The 23,522-nt window shown below is 42.4% G+C and overlaps 6 protein-coding genes across 6 annotated transcripts; 3 read left to right on the forward strand and 3 right to left on the reverse strand.

Moving 5' to 3' along the window:
• Window positions 1-2,062: 2,062 nt before the first annotated feature.
• On the reverse strand, window positions 2,063-3,046 carry K444DRAFT_612492 (uncharacterized protein). The gene has a single exon (XM_024880144.1). It carries the CDS (start codon window positions 3,023-3,025, stop codon window positions 2,276-2,278), a length of 750 nt encoding a protein of 249 aa, XP_024737194.1. The 5' UTR covers window positions 3,026-3,046; the 3' UTR covers window positions 2,063-2,275.
• A 5,329-nt stretch (window positions 3,047-8,375) lies between these two features.
• On the forward strand, window positions 8,376-9,248 carry K444DRAFT_629278 (uncharacterized protein; the record flags this gene model as incomplete). Its single annotated transcript, XM_024883036.1, has 2 exons — window positions 8,376-8,618; window positions 8,685-9,248. 2 exons carry the CDS (start codon window positions 8,376-8,378, stop codon window positions 9,246-9,248), a joined length of 807 nt encoding a protein of 268 aa, XP_024737195.1.
• A 2,366-nt stretch (window positions 9,249-11,614) lies between these two features.
• On the reverse strand, window positions 11,615-15,766 carry K444DRAFT_663140 (mating factor A secretion protein STE6-like protein; the record flags this gene model as incomplete). Its single annotated transcript, XM_024886790.1, has 2 exons — window positions 12,041-15,766; window positions 11,615-11,978 (listed from the first exon to the last, which is right to left on the reverse strand). Exons 1-2 carry the CDS (start codon window positions 15,604-15,606, stop codon window positions 11,615-11,617), a joined length of 3,930 nt encoding a protein of 1,309 aa, XP_024737196.1. The 5' UTR covers window positions 15,607-15,766.
• An 841-nt stretch (window positions 15,767-16,607) lies between these two features.
• K444DRAFT_652594 (udp-n-acetylglucosamine enolpyruvyl transferase) lies at window positions 16,608-19,076 on the forward strand (the record flags this gene model as incomplete). The annotated part of the gene is made up of 2 exons (XM_024885810.1): window positions 16,608-17,865; window positions 19,036-19,076. The coding sequence occupies 2 exons, from the start codon at window positions 16,608-16,610 to the stop codon at window positions 19,074-19,076; spliced, it is 1,299 nt and encodes a 432-aa protein (XP_024737197.1).
• Window positions 19,077-19,792: 716 nt separating this feature from the next.
• K444DRAFT_497022 (S-adenosyl-L-methionine-dependent methyltransferase) lies at window positions 19,793-20,668 on the reverse strand (the record flags this gene model as incomplete). The annotated part of the gene is made up of 1 exon (XM_024873289.1): window positions 19,793-20,668. A coding segment is annotated over one exon (876 nt), but the record flags the coding sequence as incomplete, so codon positions are not given.
• A 648-nt stretch (window positions 20,669-21,316) lies between these two features.
• On the forward strand, window positions 21,317-23,210 carry K444DRAFT_663143 (CoA-dependent acyltransferase; the record flags this gene model as incomplete). Its single annotated transcript, XM_024886791.1, has 1 exon — window positions 21,317-23,210. The coding sequence occupies one exon, from the start codon at window positions 21,317-21,319 to the stop codon at window positions 23,105-23,107; it is 1,791 nt and encodes a 596-aa protein (XP_024737199.1). The 3' UTR covers window positions 23,108-23,210.
• Window positions 23,211-23,522: the final 312 nt, after the last annotated feature.

A 23,522-nucleotide genomic window follows, 5' to 3' on the forward strand; every position in this document is an offset into this window, starting at 1 on the left:
AAGACGAATTAGAAGAAGTAAAAAGAGAAGGAAAAAAAGGGGGGGAAAATATTTCAAGAAGGGAAATCTGGTTTTTATAAAAGAAAAGTGATATTTAAGTAGCCTTATATAAGCTCTAGCTTAAATTATATAGTACTGCTTAATAGGTACCTTATTTATTTATTAATAATTAAATAAATATTAATTTATTATATTTACGTAACTTGCACGTGACTACTCTTGAGTTACTCTAGAGTAGTACTCTACTCTACTCTACTCAAGTACCATATTACGCTACTCAAACTCTACTCTACTCTACTCAAGACTACTCTAGAGTAGCTTGAGTAGCTTGAGTAGTTTTTGCCCACACTGATGCTTTCACGAAGTCAGAGACTCAGAGCCGCCTGAATTCAAACTACCTATAGTTTGTCTCTCGACGGCGTGCGTCTCCCGACCCAAGAACGGACATTAATTATTTATGAAGTAAAATCTAAATATATATATTTAATTTTTTTCTAATATTAATAAGCTAGCTATTAGTAATAAATCTTAATTTAAAATAGCTATTTATTATAATTTCTTTAAATAAACTTAACTAAAGTTAAATAAGAAATTAATTAATAATTATAATATAATATTTAATTAGCTTATAAAAGTTTATTAAAGCTTAGATAATAATAAAAGTTTTTATTAACTTATATAATTCTATTATTTAAACCTCAAAAAACTCTAATAAATTTTAAATATTTCTAGTAAAATATTATTTAAAACTATTTTCTTTAGCCTTAAATTAAAAAAAAGCTTTAAAATAACGAAATATATCTTTTTAATAAAAATATATAATTAAAATGAAAAGGAATTATATTATAAATATTTAAGAGCTATTAATTATCTAGTAAAGCTCAAGTTATTATTATTTAACTGCTTTTATATATTCGAAATTATTTTTTAAGTTTATAATTTAAATTTAGTTTTTATAATAAATATTTCGAAATATATTATTAATAAAAACTATTTAATATATAAATAAGTAATAAAATTTTAGCTATTTCTAATTAACTCGAAATAGAAATTACTTATAATAAAAGTATAAAATAATATCTTTTATATTTATATTAAAAATTATTATTTTATTATAAGAATACTAAATCTTTTATTATTAGATATTTATTTACTTTTTAATAATTATTCTCAAATTAAAAGCAAATAGCAAGTATTATAATAATATAATTACTAGTTTATAATACTTATAGCTTATTTAACTGAATTTATTTAAATATTATTATAAATCTATTAATATTAAAGACTAGAAAGCTTATAAAGAATTTAGTAAATAACTTCCAGAAATAGTTATAAGTATTATTACTTAAATAGTATATTGTTTTTAATTATTATTTATTTTAAATATTTATTTTAATTAATAAAAAAGAAATTAGAAATATATAATATTTCTTTAATATTTCAAATAATATTTAGTAAAGACGCGTTTTTTTAGTAATATGATATTAGTATATTTACTTTATTATTATAATATTTAAATTATTATAAAATTTTATATTAGCTAGATTTAATAAAAATAATTAAATAACTTTATTTTAATTATATTATATTACTTTTTAATATAAAACATAACTTAATGTTTTTATTAAAGAAAGCTATATATTATAATATATTTTATTAAATTATAATTAAATTCCTAAAATATAACTAGAAATAAAAGCTAATTAATTTAGATTTATAAAAAATTATAATCTTTTTTTTTAAAAAATAAAATTCTTAAAATAAAATATATATATATATATATAACTGGTATTATTATATTTAATAATTTACTTAAAATAATAATAAGATATTATATATAATAAAATTTTTAATATTTTTTTTCTTTTTCTAAAATTATAATAAATAATAAAATTTAAATTTAATTAAATATTAAAAGAAAAGCAAAAATAAAAATGAATTATTACTTTTTAATATATAAAGGCTAGACTAGAAATATAGTTAAAATATATTTTAATAAAGCCTTTAATTAATTATAAACAAATATTTAGCTTCTTTAGTAACACTCCAGCCTTAGCTCTGGCGGCGCTGTTACATCTTCCGCCGAGATGCACGCGTTGCTGTAATAGTAGTTGTTAAACTTTAACCTGCAGGACAATACAGTCTCCCTCAACTTGTTTCCTTAGCCAGTCTCATGGGAAACATAACTCCTGCCTCTCTGCCAGGTCCGATGTTTCGACCAACCTGAAATCGCCACATCTTTAGACTTTCGTCATCACAAGTCTTTATTTCACAATCAATTCCCCATCAACCTCCTCTGCTCAGCCAAAATCTCAACCTTCGTCTCCTCCTCCAACTGCGCCAACCTCTGGATCTCCAAAAGCCGCTCTTTATCCGCGCGAATCCTTCCAATGCGCTCTCGCAACACTTTCAGTCTAGCTTCTCCCTGCTCATCCGTCTCTTCATCCCCAGCACTATCACTTACTTTTTCAATCGTGTTACTCGGGCCTGGCGATCCTGGATAAGGAGATGCGATGGGTTTTCTGGAAATCGAGTGCCTGGTAGAAGATGGTGAAGGCGCTGCTTCAGCTTCACTGCCGCCGATCTCGATGGCTCGCTGTGCTTCGAGCTCCACTCTCGTTACCCACTCGGGTAAAACTTCTTCCAGCTCGGCCCGGCTTTGTGGATCCATCTCGCGCAGCGCAGATAAGTCGGACTCAAGTTCGTGGGCCCTGGGGACGGCGGAGAGTTGAGCATCTAGTTCTTGTTGATTGGAAATCGCTTCGTGGGATAATTCATGCGCTGCTGGAGTAACAGAATGGTTGAGATCTTTCCGTGGAGGAATGGGTACTTTTAGTGGTACTGGCGGGACTTGAGATAAAATGTCTTTCTTCTCCGCAATCAGCCTCTCGTTTTCTGAATATGCCAACTTCTCTTTGGCAAGGACGTGAGCTGGTTCCGTCCTGTCCTCGGTAGCAATTACGGGGCTTCCAACGCCATACTTCTCCCTACCAAGTAGCTCTGCTGTGTTTGATTTCGTGAACATCTCGTGAGGGGGAGCTGGCTCGTGAGTCCCAGGCTCGTCTGCAGCCTTATCCTTTACCTTTCTCCGCTGACGCTGGCGATGGACAAGTATCCCCAGAACCAGGCCTGCTGCTATCAAGCCCAACAAGGTTACTGCAATGGCTATGCCTATTATCCCACTCGTTGACAAGCCGCTCGAGGAAGAACCAGGACTGGTTCCATTCTGTGGGCCGGTAGTGACAGCGAGTGTGGAGCTTGATTGCCAGGACATGGAAGGTGAGCTGGTGCTACTGGCTCGGGTGATAGAGGAGCTGGAGGAGGTGGTGGCAGAGCCAGATAAGCTGCTAGTAGTTGAGGGCGGCGAGCCGCCGGGAATCTGTTCGTATAGCGTCAACACATAGCCGTCGCAGTGTACATCCAATAGAGGATATGGATCTCCTAGTGATTTGTATAGCGGCATTGTTGCGCATGAGGATGGGGAAGTACTGTTGTTTTGTTAGCGAGTACCATCAAGTTAGCAGTAAAGAAATACCATTGTGACAATATCGATTGAGTTCCGGCGATGTCAACGTCGCCGGAACAGGTTGTAAACCAGGCATCGACACCGCAATCGACTCCGCTAGAACAGCAAGCCCAGAAGGTTGAAGACGTAGTGAATGTGTATCCGGTGCCGCAAGTAGCTGACAACCCTGTATTTAGATATCAGCGTTGCAGTCCAATCGATCCTTTTTTCTAAGCAGGACGACATACAAGAAGTAGTTCCAAGATCTATGGTTGAATAATAGCCTAGGAACGTTCCTCCGATGATAACCTGATCTCTTTCCACTAATAGATGCGGTGTAGGAGTAACGTGCTCGTGGTTCTCGGTTGTAGACACTACAAGCTCTACGGCTTGGCTAACAACTGACAGTACAGTCAAAATGCCTTTGGAAAGCAATATTAGCTTCATTTTCAGTGATAATTACAAAATTGGATCGGTTTTGATGCAGCTGCTGACGGTCAGCTCGCACCAAGTCAATGCGAGGCAGGCTGAGGAAGGGTCGAGACAATGCCCAAAACATTCTGTGAAATAGTATAATAATCAGCAAATGTCTTTAGGCTGAGGCTGAGCAGGAATATAACATCTTTTACCAGACAATGGAGAGCATGCTTGTCTCCTTAGATATATGGGACAGCCAGTTGGCAGGCTGGATCATGCAACAGGCTTGGATTCAACCAGCCACGTGGTTTCTCCTGACCGATTAACTCTACTGGCTGAGCCTCATTGCCTCTTAAACGCAGCCTCATATATTGTATTTTTAGTTTTTACCTATCCGCGTAATTATGTTATCAGGTTTGAATCTCATAGACTTATACTTTCCTTTAGCACTCTGCTTTCTCAGCCGTACTCTACCGCTAGTACGTATGTTTTATAAAGCTATTAGTGTCGAGCCGATCTTTAAATATACCTGCTCGTGATGTGACAGCTATTGGGGTCGCCGTCGATCGTCTTTCTTCACCTCTTTAATATGGAACAACCCAGCCAGTTAGAGTGCGTTTAGCATGTCAGACTACGCTCGCGTCCTAAGTCGTACGATTTCAATAATGCACCTTAATCATCTGATAATCCACACCAATTGAATATTAAGAATTACGCCCGCGGGCTGACCTTTGACTCCCTTTTGCGTAGAATAGAGAGCCGTGAAAGCGTCAAGTGACTGTTAGAAAACGCTAGGAAACAAAGCAAAAAATTAAACAGGGCTTCAATTGGGCTGCGCGAAACATATGCGTCCAGTCCAGGTCTTGAAGACGGCAGAGAAGGTCAGCAGTATCGAAGTTGTGGTGGTGGATCGAGGTTTCTGTGCAGCTAGGCCCGTCGTGCCCGCAGTCAACCCTGGGTTCCACACGAAAAAGAAACATGACGGCTTCCAATAAAGACCTTCGATTAAGCAATCCCGCTTTGGACCGCGACCGACATCCCAATCGAAAGGTTACACAAGAAGATAAGTGGCCAGCCGGATGGATGCTTGGATCCTGCAAGCAGAAGCGGCCAATGATGAGACTCTACGAGTGCAGTATAGTGGCGGAAATCACCCACTTGGGCGAGCCTCATTGCGCCAAGGCTGCACGCGATGTTATCGCGGAGAGAATCCTCCGTGTTCCACGGTCTAGGCATTCGAAACCAATCCACCAAAATAGCATGCAGAGAACCGTGCACGTGATCTGATGTTTCCATCTCATTTCTAGCTCCATGTGGCGTGACACATCATGTCGACGCCAGCTGTTGAACTAGCTAAGTAATAAAGCTAGGGTCACGTGCTTGCAATGTAAACCAAGTAAAACGTACTGAATTGACTGCTGTTCTACAGTGGTAAGTAGCCCGTATATATAGCCCTGAACCCCCTAAGTCACATGCACTAAACCCCTAAACCAGAGAGCCTTATACTGAACCATTCAACCTCAGCTGAACTGATTTAGCCTCACAGGGCATAATCTACTCAGTAATAAGCCTATGGCTTAAGCTCCATTAGTACACAGCCCCTAAGGCTCTGTTCCAGGGCTTACTAAGCCTATTAGGGGCCTCAGGCCCCTAATTTCAACACCAGCGACAAGAACTCATTTGATTTGCAAGCTCTTCACAGGAACCCCCTACAAACTCTTCTCGACTCTATCCGCTGACTTGACGGCAAATTGTTCAACTTCATTTCAAACTAGCGCACAGCAAAGACTCATGTCCGCTGATGTAAAATCGCCTCCTTTGTGGAGCGAAGAGTCAAAGAAGTTTATAATCCAGGAATTGCATCGCGAGGTCAACCGGTTCTCTACCAAAACAGACATTATGCCGCCCATTGTGCCATATGAGTCTCTCGCAGGCGCCTGCTCTTCTATATACCAAGAATTGGACACATCTCGAGCGGAAATTAGGGTTCCCAAAGCGGAAAAGGGGGGTCAAAACGGAAGCGAGAGGCGAAGCGAGGGCAAAAGCGAGGGGGGAGGCAAAAGGCCGTCTCTTCGCTGGCTATCCTCTGCACTCTCCCCACTCGACTATATTATAACCGGAATTTGATACCTCTTAGGTGATCCCCGCGAGTCAGGTGGATTGGTCCACTTTTAAGACCATGGAAACCGGTGCACCTGGCACAACTTGTTGGTGGTACCGGCTTCAGTTCTGAATCGGTGTTTGCTGTCCGCTGAAGCCTCCTCGTGACCTTCCACTACGACCTCGACTTCTTGTGGATTGGCCGCGACTCGAGCGGTTAGCGTGCTTGGAGGAATTCATCTTGGTCGAAGTCGTATCACTATAGTTCCTCTGGTGGCGGTGCTCTAAACAGATCTCTATATCGTTTTCACACTTAAACAAGATCCGATGCTGGCGTGGGCATTTCGATGTCCTTGGTTGCAAGTGAGATGTTGATGTGAGGATTAGATGCTCGGAAATTCTTTATAAGCGATGGCGGAGCACTACCGAAATCTTCACGTGAGTTAATAGCCAAGCTTTCCAAAAAAATTTCATTGCAATTCTAATACAAAATATATCCCAGAATGAAAGAATTGTGGCCGGCGATATGTGATCGAGCCATGATTCCAGGTATACTGCTTCATTTAGCGGATCTGGACATATGATCTCCCCCAAAATCTTCGGGCACAGGTATGAAGAGCCTACAAGATACCGCACAGACACCGAAACTATTCTTGAATCCCCTGATCCATAATCAAAGGCTCGTTTGCGTCTTTGGACACAAATCGGGGCACGGTCCACCAACCACAACTACAGCAGCCTCAAAGGAAATCATGGTGTCAGCAGATCATGCATGCACTACAAAGTCATTGCTTCCCCCGCAGTTCACTCCATCACGATTCCAATCTCTTATCCCATTTTCCCCAACCATGGCCTCAGCAATAGCTGGTAACGCGACCGCTCCTGGGAGCTCGAATTTTGACGTCGGAAGCCTTATAAATGGGTTATTTACCGACTTTGCACCTTTACTTGGACTATTTGGTAACGAGATCACAAAGCAGTACCTGGCTACTTCTATGGGGTGGGGTGCCGATATTCTCCTCGCCCTCGCACCGATTAGAATCATGACAGTACTTGTTAGTGCCATACATATTAGTAGTTATCCGTTAATGAAATCCATTATCGGGAGATAAGAATTTCTAGTAACCTTTCAGGAGAAAGATATTAACTTCGATTCAGAGTCCGAGACTTGCCAGATAACGAAGAGAAGAATATCCTTTCCTCTACTTCTAAGAATATCCGCAAGATCTAGAATGGATAATAAATTATTTACTAATATAGAGACTCGCAAATAATAGAATATATCTATACCGAAAGCAAAAAGATCGGCTATAAAGAGTTATTTCCAGGTATATAGATATTGTAATCTACTCTTGGTAATATACTTCCCGAGACTGGATTGAGTACTACTTTATACTGTATTAAAGACCCCTCTAGTTAGAAATATCCTCGGAAACATACGAGACATAATTAACTAAACAATTCGGATATTAAAGACCCAAATACAATTCATAATCCCATAAAAGATAGTTCAGATAAAACTCGGCTAGCTAATAAGCTAAAAGGAAGAGATCCAAATTTGACTCTTAATATTACTATAGCTATATCAAGTCAAATATAGCTATAGCTTATAATATTAATAAGAACTATTATATAGGCTATAGTCTTTGCCTTTAATATATTAGCGGTATATTACTACTAATGGCCTCGAGCCGGCTATATTATAGCTCTATATAGTTTTCCGCTTTGGGCAATTGGTATAACCTTTATTACTATAGAATTATATTTTTATATACAAGTTATGGAATCTTATATAAAAGAGTTAATAGTAGAACCTCTGCCAATATTGCGTTTTGCCAGTTTAATATAAGGCAGAGAAGAAATCATACCGGATAATAGTAGTAGTAATCTCGAAGGTAATACTATATTCCGTATTATTAGGCTTTAGAAAAAAATACCGTTAATAAATCTTCCTATATACGCAATTTTTAACAACGAGACCAATCCACGCGTGGCCATCTCTAGGAGAACAATATTTCTACCAAGAACAAAAGTACCTGAAGCCGAGAAATCCGAAAGTGAAGCTGAAGACAAAGAAACGTGGCTCGGTCTCAAAAAGAGTATATTTAACGCTATAATGACTTTAATCGGAATAGTTCTCACTCTGACAGGCTTTATAAGTCAAAACTTGGGGATTAGACAACTGCATTAGTCGGCCGGAGTGGTATAACTCATCTCAACTCTCTTGCTAGTATTACTATGCGCTATATTGCGAAGTTATGTAGGCGACCCTCTATTAAAGGATTTTCCATTGACGGAGGGCTTTGAAGCGAGTCACTTAGCGAGCCATATCCATCAAGTTAAGGGATTGATAATGCCCTTGGGAGTTTGGAATGGTCCATCTCACCCACCATATGCCGATTGTCACAGAGCTATTAAGGATAATAATGGTGAACCGTTATCCTCGGAAGAACTGATACCATTCAACAATTCGGATTCAGTTCTGCCCAGTCGCGGCGACGAAGCATACATTAGGGCCTACCGAGTGCTAATGTCGCAAATCTCTTTGCAGGAGTTTCAGCCAGGTTCCAAAGAGATAGACGAAATGGCCACAAAGGTTTACGGCGCTATGCAAAGGATAATGCCCTTGCTAAATTTAGGAGGAACCTGGACAACATTATAGACCATATTGTTCAAAGGAGCAGGTGCATTTGTAAGACCACGCCCAGGGGAGTCACCCAATAAATCTCTAGAAGGATTATTGAAGCTACGGATTGGATGTTTCGACCCGAAAATTAGAGTTAGCTTTAGTGACGAAGCAGAGCGTCAGCGAAAGGTTATACAGGCCCTCTTGAGTCTCACTATGTACTTTCACTCGCAGTCACGGAACGACTGCGCTTCCGAATCGCACGAATTTCTATTCGTAGTTGGGGGTTGCCAGGCCGACAGCGAAAGTGAGCCCGTTTTCAAGGCAAAGGTCAAGGCAAAGGTCAAGGCAAAGGAAGTCAATATCAAGAAGGTACTATCAAAGGAAGTTTTCATTTTCGTTGACTATCTGGGTGTCTGGTTTAGAGGATCTGATGGAAGATTGAGTGGAGCTTCCCCGGGTATAATGAATTTCACGGGCAGCAAGACAGTTTTCGAGCTGTCTCACGCCGATAGCGCGTATAGTCATACCGCATATGTCCCCCACGCTCACCCACTCCCCTCTATACAGACCGAAAGAAAAGAGTTTGCTATTTACTGAAGCAATATAGAAGAGCCACAAAAACAGCTGAATTTGTTATTAAGGTATATGGACACTCAGTCCTTGAATTGTTGGCAATGGACCTCCTTTCAAATTTTCTGAGGGAACTAGTTTTAGAAAAACCAAGTTTGAAAGAGATGGAGAAGAAGGGGCTTGAAAAGGCCCTCGTCGAAGCGTTAGTCGATTCCGGTGTCGGTCGTCGAACGGCATGCACAGCAGCGATCTTGCCAGCCTTTCTTAATGAGAGCGTGCAAGACTTTCTCAAAGAGAGAAGTAGAGAAAATGGGTGACGGGTTGAGACTTGTGGAGAGACTAGGTGCCTGTGAGCTCTAAGCACATGCGTTACGTGCCCTGTCAACAGCTCTGTACGGAATACAAACAACCGCAAAAGCCCAGACTTGGCTTCTCTCCTTGCACTATTCTCCTTGCATTTAGGGAAACCAATTGTAATTTCTCACTAATTCGGTACGGCCAAGTCACCCTCAAAAAACCCCGACAGCTCACGCTCTTAGTCCACGGCCAAAACAATAGCCGCTAAGAATCCATGTTACAGATCAACTTCGGCCCACAATCCGAAAACGATTCTGGGAAAGCAGAGGGTGAAAGACGAAGCCAGCATCTGCACTCGGTCGACCGAATCGGTCAGCCGTTATCACTAAGCTAGATATGATGCAGAATATACAAGAGAAATTAAGGTGTATATAGATTTTGAGACACTCTTAGTCAAAGTACCTATCATTTTTCCTGACAAGCAGGGTTTTCCGCTACGCAGGAGTGGACGTTATAGTTTAAACCAAGCATGAGTATAACGATGGCCGGGACATTCTAGCGTGAATAATATAATGTTTTTGTATTTATCTCAGAGGACCTCCTTGAAGGAGTCAGTCAGGCAGCGAAGCTGACAACGTAACTAAAGTACAAACCGCTCGCGCATGGATAAATAGTAGCTGAGATCTAATTTTCCCTGCCTCCGAATGCGATAGTAAGCCCTTCCCATAGTATCATTTCCGTCAGTGTGTCAAAAAATAATCAAGGCTAATTAATTAGAATTAATTAGAATTAATTATAATTAAGTATGATTTGATTAGCTTGATTTTTATTATAATTAATTATAATTAATTATAATCATCACGTGATAATATAAAAGTATACTTTCTTAGGCATTTCTAAAGATTATTAAATAACTAATAGCTATATTAATAAAATATAAATAAAATCTATAAAGCATATATAAGAGTATAAAATTAGTCTAAATCTAAAATAATAAACTAGTTTTTGTTATGTGGTACCAGTCACGTGGTGCTATTGCACGTGACTTAGCATGTAGCCAGTGCTTCCTTAGCCTGGCAGATAGCCTTTAGCTCAATTCAAGCTCTTTACTACTACTGTAACACTGGAAATCAAGGAGGTTCTAGCGCCTTTGGCTTCGCTTACTAATTAGCGCTAGGTCTGGTTTAGTAAAGAGCGCCTTTAGCAATACCGAATACGGCTAGCCCAGACCTTATTTTAGCCTTATCTCGGCTTCCGCAGCTCTAGAGTCATGTACGTAATCACGTGATAATTTTAATTAATTATCTTTGATTATCTTTAATTATAATTAAGTATGATTTGATTAGCTTGATTTTGACTTGATTTGATTTGAGTAGGGGGGCCTAATCAAATCAAACCTAATCATTTGACACACTGATTTCCGTCAAGCTATATACTGCGCTAAAATCAAAACACAAAGTTTATTATTAAACCCAGTTCGCGTGAACCTCAACTCACTCGTACACTATGACTCTTCGGCCTGGAGACGAAGTGGGAAACGAATATGGCCCGTGCACAGGATATCCGCACCTGGCCAGGCTTGCGGCTAATAGGGCGACCCTGTTGTTTCCGTTGGCTTCGTTAATAGTAGGAGGCCTAGAAGCAATTAGACGATTGCGATTTTACTTATATTAGCTTATATATAAAACACTTTATTATTATATAATATTAAGGCTACTAGTGTTTTTAATATTTCAAAAGTATTAATAAGAAAGAAAGTATTTAGATTTAAATTAATAAATAAGAAAGACTTAGCTTTTTCTTAATTATTCTTATATTACTTTATAATAAAAATTATTTTTAATAAAAATTAAAAAGTATATTTAATAAATAAATAATTCCCTTATTAGTTATATATAATAAGTAGTTTTCTTGCTTTTATATTTTTAGTTAACTTATTAAAGTTAAAACTTACTCGTAATAAGTTAATAAATAATTATATTATATTACTTTAAATAAACAGAAATATTAATCTCTATTATAATTAATTTATAATACTATAAATTAAAGCCATATACTCTATATAAGATTCTAAGCTAAGACAATTTAACTGCTTGTTAATGTGATTTAGTTCTTAGATGCTCTCTTAATACGAGATTCCGATAGTGCCCGCCCTCAATATTCATCAAGTCTTCGTGTGTTCCCTTCTCAGCTACAGCCCCTCCATCAATCACAAAAATGCAGTCTGTATGCCGAATAGTGCTCAGCCTATGCGCAATGCTTATAGTAGTTCGACCTTTTGAGGCTCTCTCAAGGGCCTGCAGTACTAGTTCTTCGGATTGGGCATCGAGGGAAGACATTGCTTCATCGAGTAATAGAATCTTAGAATCGCGAAGGAGGGCACGGGCGATAGTTAATCGTTGTCTCTCGCCTCCTGAGAGGAGGATTGACTTTGGGCCGACCTGAGTAGAAAATCCTTCACTGAGACGCAACCGCTTGTGAGTAGAGATGAACTGTTGCTGTATAAGGGAACGAACACTTACGGTAGAGACTGGATGAAATCGTAAATATTTGCCTCTTTACATGCCTCAATTATTTTATCCTCGGGCACAATTGCTGTCGCATTGTTCGTGGTGTCAAAGCCAAGCAGGAGGTTGTCCTTGATCGTTCCTTGACACATTAGTGGCTCTTGGCTTACGAGTGCCACGTGCTTCCTCAGATCGTTGAGATTCAGTGAAGTTATAGTTTGTCCGTCAAGAAGGATTTCTCCCGCCAAAGGTTCGTAGAATCGTTCAAGAAGCGCAATAACAGTTGACTTGCCGCTTCCCGAGGAGCCCAACAAGGCGATACTTTGGCCCGCCTGAACTTTCATGCTCAGCCCCTGTAGGACCGGGGCATCTGGTCTTGCTGGGTATCTAAAATGGACGTCTCGAAACTCAATATGCCCTTCAATTCTCTCGATTACTTGACCCCCTTCGCCACTTTCCTCAGTTATTGCTTTTCCACAGATAAGCTGGCGTATCTCTGCAGCAGCCACCCCTCCTTTGGCAATGTCGCCGGCGAAAGCGAAAGCAGTCCCGGCAGATCGAATGCTGAAGATAATCTCGGAAAGGATGAGAAAGACTTGCAGGAGCGTATACTCGCCACGGCTCAGCAGAATACCCCCATACCAAAATCCAATCGCCAACGCTAGGAAGATCATCGATTGTGAAGCCGCATAATATGCGCTGTTCAACAGGTTTGACCACAATGAGCTTTTGGTGTGGGCATAGATCTGCAGACAATACGCCTCGAGAATTCGATTCTCCATTGTGAGTGACGCTACAGTTCTTATAGCATTGATATATTCACAAGCAAACCCTGCAGATTTTTGGTATGCGGCCTGGGCAGACTTTTGGAAGTTCGCGATAGATTTGACTCGCAAATAACCAGTTCCGAGGATAGCGGGAACCGTACATAGGCAAACAATGGCCAACTTCCATCCGACGGCCATGGAGACACTAACGGCTATGATAATAGTCGACAAGCATGATACTAGAATATTGAGTGTCTGACTAGAAAGAGTTAAAAGGTGGTTGATCTTAGTGGACAGGAACGAGGTGAGTGCTCCAATAGAGTTCTCTTCCAGGTCAAAAAACGGTATTTCTTGCTGTGTTATCGATCTGAATGCACGAGAACGGGCTTTGAAAACGAGTCGTTCGGTGCAAATGGCCGACATAAGTCCTTGTGCTGGAAGAACAATTAATTGCACTATGGCGATCATGACGTTCATCCAAGCCCAGAAATTGATTGTATGCAGGAAATTTTTTGATCCAGGAAATGGCTGCGATAAGGCCACAATAGCCTGGGCGAAGAAGACCCCTTGTACAGGTTGAACGGCGCCGTTGATTGTGCTGAAAATGAGTCCTAGTATTAGATATCTTAGGTCTTGCCGAGTGAGCGTCGCAATAAATTTGACAACGAGCCATAGTGATGATTGCACCTCGCTAGAGGACTTTCCCATCTTGGTAGTTGGCAACCGGATAGTTGTTGACGATTCATTCCAGGTGAGGCCTGTCGGTATAGCTCCAAATTCACCATCATTTTCGACAATGATGTGGTCTTTGAACCTCCAAGATGGAATTTTGACTGCATTCCAGTCAAAGTCAAATTGGTCGAGCTTAGACGTCGAGTTTTCGTAAATGTTATCCAACCTTTGGCTAGCTACCAGCGAAGCATAAATATTGCCTTTGGCTAGCAAAAATTCGTGGTTGCCTTCTTCAACGATGGCACCCTTATCCAACACGACAATTTTGTCAGCATTTCTGATTGTTGAAAGTCGGTGGGCGACCACAATCGTAGTTCGATTCGCTGCTGCTGTTTCAAGTGCTACTCGAACTATATTCTCTGCGGACGTATCTAGCGCTGAAGTTGCCTCGTCGAGTAAAAGAATCCTAGGGTTTCGGATAATAGCCCTCGCGATAGCTATACGTTGCTTCTGCCCACCTGAGAGCAAGACACCCTTTTCACCAACTAAAGTCTCATAGCCTCCAGGCAAGAGGGATATGAAATCGTGAATATTTGCTTGCATGGCAGCTTTGATAATGCGTTTCTCTTGCTGCTCTTTTGTCTCAAACTCATATGGAGAATCAACAATTCCATCAGCAATGTTATCTCTGATGCTTTTGTTGAATAGGACCGGCTCTTGTCCCACAAACGCAATTTGTCGCCGTAGCCAGTGAACATCTAGAGAGCCAATATCGTGCCCGTCGAGTGAAATGACCCCACTTACTGGGTCGTAGAATCGTTCAATGAGACTTAAGACAGAGCTCTTGCCTGACCCTGAGTAGCCAACGATTGCTGTTGTCTTCCCAGCTGGAACTGTAAAACTGACATTATCGAGGGCGATAACACTGGGTCGTGTGGGATAAATGTGCCCCACATTGCGGAGCTCCAAGTCACCCCTCACGAACTCAAGCTCCGCGCCTGGCTTTATGGGGGCCGACGAAGAGCGATCGATGACGCCAAATATTCTTGACCCAGCTGCGACACCAGCTGAAAGGTATTGTATATTTGGTGCCAAATTTCCGACAGCAAAGATTCCCATCATAATAGCCATAATGATTGTCAAAACCGCGGCCTTGTCAGTCTCTCCACTCCCAATGAAGCGACCGCCCATCCAAAATGCTAGACCATAATTCAGAAAGACAATACAGCTTACTGATCCTATCATGCATGCCAACGTGACTCGGCTTCGGATACTCTCCCGCAATGCTGCTTGAAGATGCTCGTCATATGCGGAGGCAAAGGCTTTCTCGGTTTTAAGGGCCTTCACTAACCGAATGGAACTGATAGTTTCCTCTGCAACATTACTGCCGGCCGCGAAATGATCGAGGGAAAGTCTGTTCCACAGAGTAATATAGTAGCTTGAAACCCCCATGGCAAGAATGATAGCGAATACGGTAGACATGCAAATCGCTGTCAGTCTCCAAAACCTGACAAATCCGATGACGAACGCGGCAATAAACGAAGCAATCCCATTGAGAATAAGGGCTACCTTTTCTGAGATAGCTTCTTGGATTGAATTGGTATCAGCAGTCAGGCATGTTGTAACCTCGCCAGCGCCAGTATGGTCGAAAAAGGCAATATCCTTGGCTAAGATGGCCTGCAAATAAGATGTTCGAATCTTGGACGATATTTTTTCACCGGTATATACAAACAGTACGGTCGAAAGGTAAATGAGTACAAATTCGCCAGCAGCAAGATACACAAAGTATACTACATGCCGTTGCAGGACTGCTGATATATCGCTTGCCTTGTGATCATTGAAATAGTCTGCGAAGCTTCCTGACAGGTTTCCAATAATAACACTCATCAAGGGCAGGGCAGCGCCGGCTGCAACGGCCGTAGTAGCAGCCAAAGCCAGGCAGCATAAATCCCATGGGGTTGCGTATCGGTATAAAGTCGCATATGTGATTTGAGTGGTGCCGTTTTGCGAAGATTGAGGTGTATCAAATGTCGCAATTTGGCTGGGTTCATGATGCAGTTCAAACTGCTGGTCTTCCGCTCTTGGGGCTTTTTCATGTTTCCCCCGAATAAATCTTTGTATTCTTGAAGCCGCGTTTGCCATAAGGACTCTAAAGCTTGAAATGGGCGACAATGTAATCGAGTTTGCAAAGTTGCTTAAAGGCTCCGTGGACTTAGTGCAGCATTGCGCTGTATGTAGTCTTCGGCCTGCTGCATGACAAAACGCTGCGGCAGGAACTACACGCGCCGTCGCAGGATGAGGGTGGGGGAAGGTGTGATGAGAACACTCTGCATGCATTGATCTAATTTAAGAGATTTCCGCCCTGAGCCAGGCCCCCTTGCTAGCGCTGGACATGTCTCACCAGACGAAGGGATACAACGTAGTTGTGTCCCTATTAATACGTATTATATATAGTACTGTGAGGAATGACAGGCAGCGTACTTTTAATTGGGTATGCGACCAAACTCCCTTTTCTCTAATCCTTGAACACGCGCGTTTCAGCCACCACACATCCTGCTAGGGATGCACGATTTATAATTATTACAATTATATAATAATCAAGTCCGGCGTAATTATATAATAATCAAGTCGCCAATATTATAATACATAAAATACTGCATAAAAGAGCGTATAAAATCGTGCATAATTCGGCACGTGGAAAAGGGTAAATTAGTGGATTTGATTGTTGGGGAGGAGCACGAAACCGCGCTAGTCAAATGGAGGCTTCTGATTGGCTATGTCTCATATGCAAGATAATATCACCATAATCAAGTCGGAGTGATTATTTTACGATATTACGTATGCAAGTCCTAAATTATATAATTTTAGCATCCCTACATCCTGCTCACCCTACCCATAATAAATCTTACATCAACTGGACCCTAGTAAACTAGTAATGCGGAAAACTCGGTTTGGACGCTAGAACGATCTTAGGAAAGTTTTTAGAATAACCTCAACTATTTATTAATAAGCGACCATACATTTTGTGGGAAATGCTATTGCGTTAGCAATTCATCTAGTTTAAAGTCATAATTCTTAAAGGTCTGGTTGCCGGCGAGATACTGCCTAGCATGCTTCAGGATATACCAAGTTCACTACTTAACATGACCAAAAGACCAGTCCTCCAGATGAGCGGCAACAATATCCTCAAAGGAACCATTCGTGTCTCAGGATCTAAAAACGCGAGCCTTCCAATCCTTGCCGCTACCCTCCTCAACCGCTGCGAAAATACCCTCGAAAATGTCCCGAATCTACTAGATATTACGGAGATGTGCTCGATTATGCAGCATTTAGGGGCCAAGGTGTACCATCTGAATGATCGTCTGCATGTTCAAACATCCGATATTACAGTTAACGAGATTCCTGCCAGCCTCGCACGCACAATACGAGGATCGATTCTATTTCTTGGGCCGCTTTTAGCACGCTTTGGATACGTCAAACTTCCATTCCCAGGAGGTTGCGCCATAGGTACTCGACCTATTGACCAACACCTGAAGGGTCTTCGGGCTCTGGGGGCTGACGTGTCTTTGGATGGAGGAGTTATTGAGGCAAAAGCTCTGACAGGTTTACGACCTGGGGAAGTCAGATTCGACGTTCCCACTGTAACGGGAACCGCAAATATCCTCATGGCAGCTGCTAGTTTAGAAGGAACAACTTTCATCTTCAACGCAGCGAGAGAGCCAGAGATTGTGGACCTGGTAACTGTTCTGATCAAGATGGGCGCCTTAGTCAAAGGCGCGGGCACGAGTTCTATAAAAGTCTGTGGTACATCGTCACTGAAGCCTGCCTCACACCGAATCATGGCGGATCGCATTGAATGTGGGACTTATATGGTGGCTGGTGCTTTAGCTGGGCAACCTTTGACGATCGTGGGAGGTATAGTTACTCACCAAACAATTCTCCAGAAGAAACTCGAGGAGCTTGGAGCCACCATTTTTGTGGATGGCAATACTATAATGGTGTATCGAGCAACAAACCCGCGAGCGATAACTATCGAAACAGCATCTTTCCCAGGGATACCGACAGATATGCAAGCACAACTTATGACATTGCTTGCTACTGTTCCTGGAATTAGCACCATCACTGAAAATATCTTCGAAAACAGATTTGAGCATGTGCTGGAATTGAATCGAATGGGGGCTCAAATTCGTGTTCACGGCAGGAAAGCGGTCATCATTGGGGTTCCAACACTGATTGGGACCACTGTAAGAGCATCGGATTTAAGGGCTGGAGCCGCATTAGTTCTTGCTGGCCTCTGTGCAAACGGCTACACCATGATTGAGGATATCTCGCTGATAGACCGCGGGTATGAAAGTATCGAGGACAAATTTGCTGACGTTGGTGCAAGTATATGGCGCGAGGGTGTACACTTGGGTCCCAGAGGAGAGTTGATATGGCAACAAGAGACCAAATCCTGTCATGGAATCTAAGTCGGTTTTCTTATCTTATAAAAAATACAGTATTATACAAAATTACCGCAATAACCACCTCTCCTACTTGTTGGAAGTTAATGGGCAGGCAGACCTCCGGCCGCTCATCGTACCGTGTATGTTAATTTTGTTGGGCATCGCGGAATCTAACATTGCTTGAGTTACATTAAATATAACTAAAGGAAATCAAGTTACCACGTCTATTACCTGCTAACAAACTGACTTTTTGCATTATGACTCTCTACGCTCAGAAACTTCTGCTTTTAGAATCACCCACAGGAGCAAAAGCGATGGATTGGGGCTACTTGAGCGACGATGGCAATTAGGATGCACCTATCGGCAAGTGGCTTTTTACACGAGCATCAGCTGCGCCATCTTTGACCAATGTTATTATAAGGCCCATCCTTCACTCCGACCCGCCTCTTTGCTTTTCAACGTTTCTTTTTTCCAGACCCCACCTGCGACCCTGTTTGTAATTATCTGCCCCACTATGAAGTCTCTAAAGACACCTACATCCCCTTCGACAGTTGGAGGAACAAAAGCCTTAATACCAACTATTCAAGATCTAGAGAGTTTCAATACGTTCGGCTTGAGAAGTTTAGCTTCGAACTATGTCCGAATCTATTCTCTCGATTTGCTTATTGAACTGTCAAACTTTGCATCAGAGTACGAACAAGTTTGGATTCTCGGTGGGGGCAGCAACACCATTCTGCCTTCCCGCGTAGAAGGCCTCGTTGTACACCAGGTGATGCGTGGCCTTAAATGGAAGACAGAAGGCAATGGGAGAATTATTATCGAGGCCATGGCAGGGGAAAACTGGCACGATCTCGTTACTTGGAGTGTCGAGCAAGGATGGGGTGGCCTCGAGAACCTAGCGCTCATTCCTGGCACTGTGGGTGCCGCACCCGTGCAAAATATTGGAGCATACGGTGTCGAGATAGGTGACTTCATTCTCGATGTCACCGCATGGGATATGAAGGAGCGGCGCTTTGTTGTCTTGTCGAGAGAGGAGTGCGTGTTCTCATATCGGAAGAGTCGCTTCCAATCTCTTGACGCAAGGCGATGGTTGATCATCAGCGTCTCATTGGAAGTGAGACGCGAGGGTTGGGAAGCAAAGCTGGACTACCCAGATTTCAAGAATGATTGGGAATTATCTTCTATTGATCGTGGGATTATAAAACCGAGGGACGTATTTGATGCAGTATGTCGCATCCGTCGAAGGAAGCTGCCAGATCCACGGCTCATTGGCAATGCAGGAAGCTTCTTCAAGAATCCTGTGATACCCAGAAAACAACTTTACACGCTGAAGATGCAATATTCAGCTATCAAAGCTTATGAGCAACCTGGAGAATGCGCCAAGCTAGCTGCAGCTTGGCTGATAGACCAATGTGGCTGGAAGGGCTACCAGGGAAACAAAGTTGGAGTTGACCACAGACACAGTCTAGTGCTCGTTAATCATGGAGGGGCAAGTATTGATGATATTATATCTCTTGCTCATGACATCCGGAAAAGTGTTCATCTCAGATTCTCTATATGGCTCGAGATGGAACCCATATTTGTCCATTAAGAATTCATTTTTCCCCTACATACGTCACAGTGATATTGTCACAGCCGTGCGCAGTGTTTCAAGCAGTGTTTCTTGGTCCTCGACATAGAAACCTTTTCCATCGAGAGAAGTCCTTACAAGTGCACGTGCGATATGAATGATGTGGCACTCGGTACGGCCAGTAAGATCCTTAATCACTATCTAAATTCTCATTGGTCCTGTATCAATATTCTTCCTTTTTCTTTAGGAATATCATGCCAACAGGACTACCTCCCTCTATCCAATCTCTGCATTCACCTTCTGGAACTTCGGCCATAGCTTCTTTCACCCTTCTGATCATATATACCGCGCAGTCTTCAACTTCTCCCCTTTCCAATTGCTCTTTATGAGCTTCGCGCCATCTGTTGACCCCACTCGTGGTGCCTAGCCCATGTTGCAACATTTTGAGCGAGCTAGTCATACTTTGAACATATTTCTGACCTGGCTCAAGTTGACCATTCTTGTTGAACTCTACCCGTTTGAACTTGGACTGGTCAAATGCCGCCATAGCCGCCTGGATGCTAGGATCCGAATCTTTGATGGTCCAAGGTAATTCCAGGTCTTGATAAAGTTCCCGATAGAGTTTATTTTGAGGTAGCTCGTACGCTCCAAGGATTTCTCGATGAACATCGGCGAAGACTTGTTGGACTTTCCCCGCGTTGGGAGTTGAGTAAGGATCGCAATACAAGGACCCAGTACACCACAAAGCTATAGTGCCACCTGGTCTCAGCATCTTTGCAGCAGATGTATAGAATTCAGGGAGGTTGAACCAATGAGCGGCCGTTCCAGCACTGATCAAGTCGACTGTGCCTGGTCGAATCTCCGAAATCGAGGTAAGGTCTTCCGCTGCGCAGACAATAAATTTCGTTCTCTCGCCGCTTGCAGTCAGAGGCGCAGTTTCCTGGGCTGTCTCAATCATGCTCTCTCCTGGATCGGACCCAAAAGCGTGCTGGAAAAGGGGAGCCAAAGAGCGGGTGGCAGTTCCTGGACCACATCCGACATCGAGGAGCAGATCCATTTGGCCTCCGGTGCATTCATGCACCTCGATCACGGTGTTGATCACCTTTTCAGAGTATCCTGGACGAAGAGCAGCATATTTGGCTGCGGCTGCAGGTGCGTAATTTCGAAATGTTGGATCATTGCCCGTCATGTTGACTTTGGTGATAGCGAGAAGAGTAAAAGATATTGTGAATGTTGTGACGAAAAAGCCTCCCCCCCCTTTTTTTTTGATAAGGTAGCTCGCAAAGGAAGTGGACGCTTCTCATCAAGGTGTTACTGAGGCAGCCGCGTGTATATAGTCAGTTCTGGTCGTGACGCAATCAAGCAACCTTCTTGTCGCCTGTATTTTCTGTTACACCATGCTAATGCAGCTTCTTCAGGGGCCTGTACAGCCAGGGATTGAATGGTGCTGACGGGGGCGCTTCCAACCCCCAACGGGCTGATGCGGCGGTGCCCAATTTAGTTTCAAGGCTTAGTCGAACCCCCACGGCATCTTTTTATGCCCCCAGACTCAGACTCCTGAATCCTTGACAGAAAATAACCTCCCATTCCTAGAATAGAGAAGTTTAAAATTAGCAAGGACCAAATACGCGTATCGGGTTTCTAAAAGATTCCTTCGGCGCGGGATTGCTCAACTACGCCGTGCCTTTTTCTTTACACATATTTCATTTTATCCTGGGAACTGCAAAGATTCTTCAGATCTACAGATATCCTAACGTTAGCTCGCTTTTTGAGCTTTTCGGGTTTTCAAATCTTTCTATTTCTGCGTGTGTCTACCACCACAGTGGCAACCAACATTATGAACCCGACTATTGGGAAAGATGGCTCACAAGGAGCCAATCTTCAGCGACTCATTCTTTACTCGCTTTCCCAAGATGAACGTCTTCCCTCATTTCCAAACCCATCCTATGCAAACTTAGTCGATAACATAATCGAAAAGGCTGCCGTTGGAAACAAGAATCTTGATTTGGGGCATCTCCGCCAATCTGTCGTATCACTAGAGCCAGAATTGGAAAACAAATTTCAGGCTGAGGTGTCCCGGATGATGGGTAGTTTGTCGTCTAGAAATTGGTTCACGAACCAGTTAAGGTTACGATATCTGTCATTTCGCGGCCCACTTTGCGATATGTCGCAAGTTGCAATCCTTTCTAGTCCTGCAGAAAGTCAAACAATTTCAACAGCCAGGCTTCTTCACAAGGTCGCCATGGCAATCACCTCACTTGATACGGTTCATGCGATAGGCTGTGATCGAAAAGGGAATCGTTTTGAGACGCAGCAGCTTCGGGATATATTTGCTACTACTCGAGTACCGGGTCACGACATTGACGTTCTGAAGACCTCTCCTAGATCCTCGCATGCAGTCCTTTTTTCGAATGGACATACTTTCAGAGTCTGTATACTAGACAGACAATTACGGCCTGTTCCAGTATCGGTGCTGGCAACACAAGTTCAAAACATCCTTCACATCTCATCGGCAAAACCAAAATCAATCAACATAGCACTGTACTCAACATTGATGGAACGACAGTGCTGGGCTGAGTTAAGACATCGCTATGTGAAAATTAATCCAGAGGCGATCGACGATATTGAGTCCGCGATCGTTTCAGTTGCGTTGCACACCGCATTGCCTTTGGACCAGGATGAAAAACTGAAGCTAGCAAAGGAAGACAACAGCTGCGTGTATTCTGACAACGTTCTCGGATTTTCGATTTTCCCCGATGGGACAGCTGCCGGGAGAGTCGATCACTCAGTTGCTGACGGTGGACTATTGGTCTTACTCTGGCAGCATTTGTCTTCCCTCCGAATAAGCATCGACAACAAGCATGCAGCTCAACACCTCCTGAATGCCATTTTACCGAAAGAGCTTCATATCGGAAATGAATCGTTGAGTCAACCTTCCTCAATCCAAGGGCCAGCCCTTCTGCGCAAATCAGTTATTTCAAGGATTCCCCAGGATCCAAATCTGTCTCGTATCTTGCGGTACACGAAACTCTCCCACGCAATTTATCTTTTTGCCTATCAGGGGGCATTGTTGTCTATATTTGACGAATCTGACTGTTCCATCCACGAGCCAGTGTCGACTCGCAGCTATGCCGAAGGTCGATGCGACAGACACTATGTCACTACAAAAGAATTGGTGTCATTTTGCAGAGCTCTCGAAGAAAATAGGTCTTTGGGAAGCCTGATCTCTGACTTCAAGGAGGCACTACAGATGTACAGAGCTGGTTTGGAGGCCACGAGAAGGGGTCAGGGGTTTGGGGCTGCGATCGGAATTTTAGAGAAATCGCTTTCCTCAATGAAAGATTCTGATAGCAAAAGTCAGATGATACAGGCTGCGAAAACTTTCAAGAAGCGTGGTGCACTGTTTACGGGGTTTCCTTTCGCGCCAGCTGTTGATGCTGTTGAAGGATTCGTCTCTGCAGCCGACCGAGTATCATGTGTCTACATCGGCCACGAATCGGAAGTCATCATTTGTTTGACCGGCTCTGGCATGTTCTGCGGCATTCTTCATCGAATCAAGGAAGTCATGGAGAAAAATATTAGCGGTATCACTCAAGCCGTTCTTAATTCAGGTCTTATATCAATCTAACTGAGGTAAGGCACAGTCAACTTTCCGCTTGTATTGTGGAACGAGGAGGAAATGGCAAAATTGGAGGGCATTGATGTAACAGAATCTTTGAGCAAGAAAGCGGGCATTGAAAGCATTGAAATAAACAATAATTTTCATTCTTTTGCCACTGAGTTATCAATCCGTATGAGATAGCAAGACTCCTTAATTATTCGCCTCGCAGTGGACAAAAAGGAGGCACTGATTTTCGATGTTCTCCGGCGTCTCCGCAAAAGTTTAACTTTTATCTAGACTAAAAGGGAGCAGGCCTTTTAATATTCTACAACATCCAAGGTATTTGAAGAAAGAAGTCTTTGAATATACTGTAGGGTAGCTCAAATTGTTCGATTGTTAGCGTCGTACACTGAATAAGGCGCATGTCCGGAAAAGGTCGTAA

Source organism: Hyaloscypha bicolor (assembly GCF_002865645.1).
Source record: "Hyaloscypha bicolor E unplaced genomic scaffold K444scaffold_60, whole genome shotgun sequence".
Taxonomy (NCBI): Eukaryota; Fungi; Ascomycota; class Leotiomycetes; order Helotiales; family Hyaloscyphaceae; genus Hyaloscypha; species Hyaloscypha bicolor.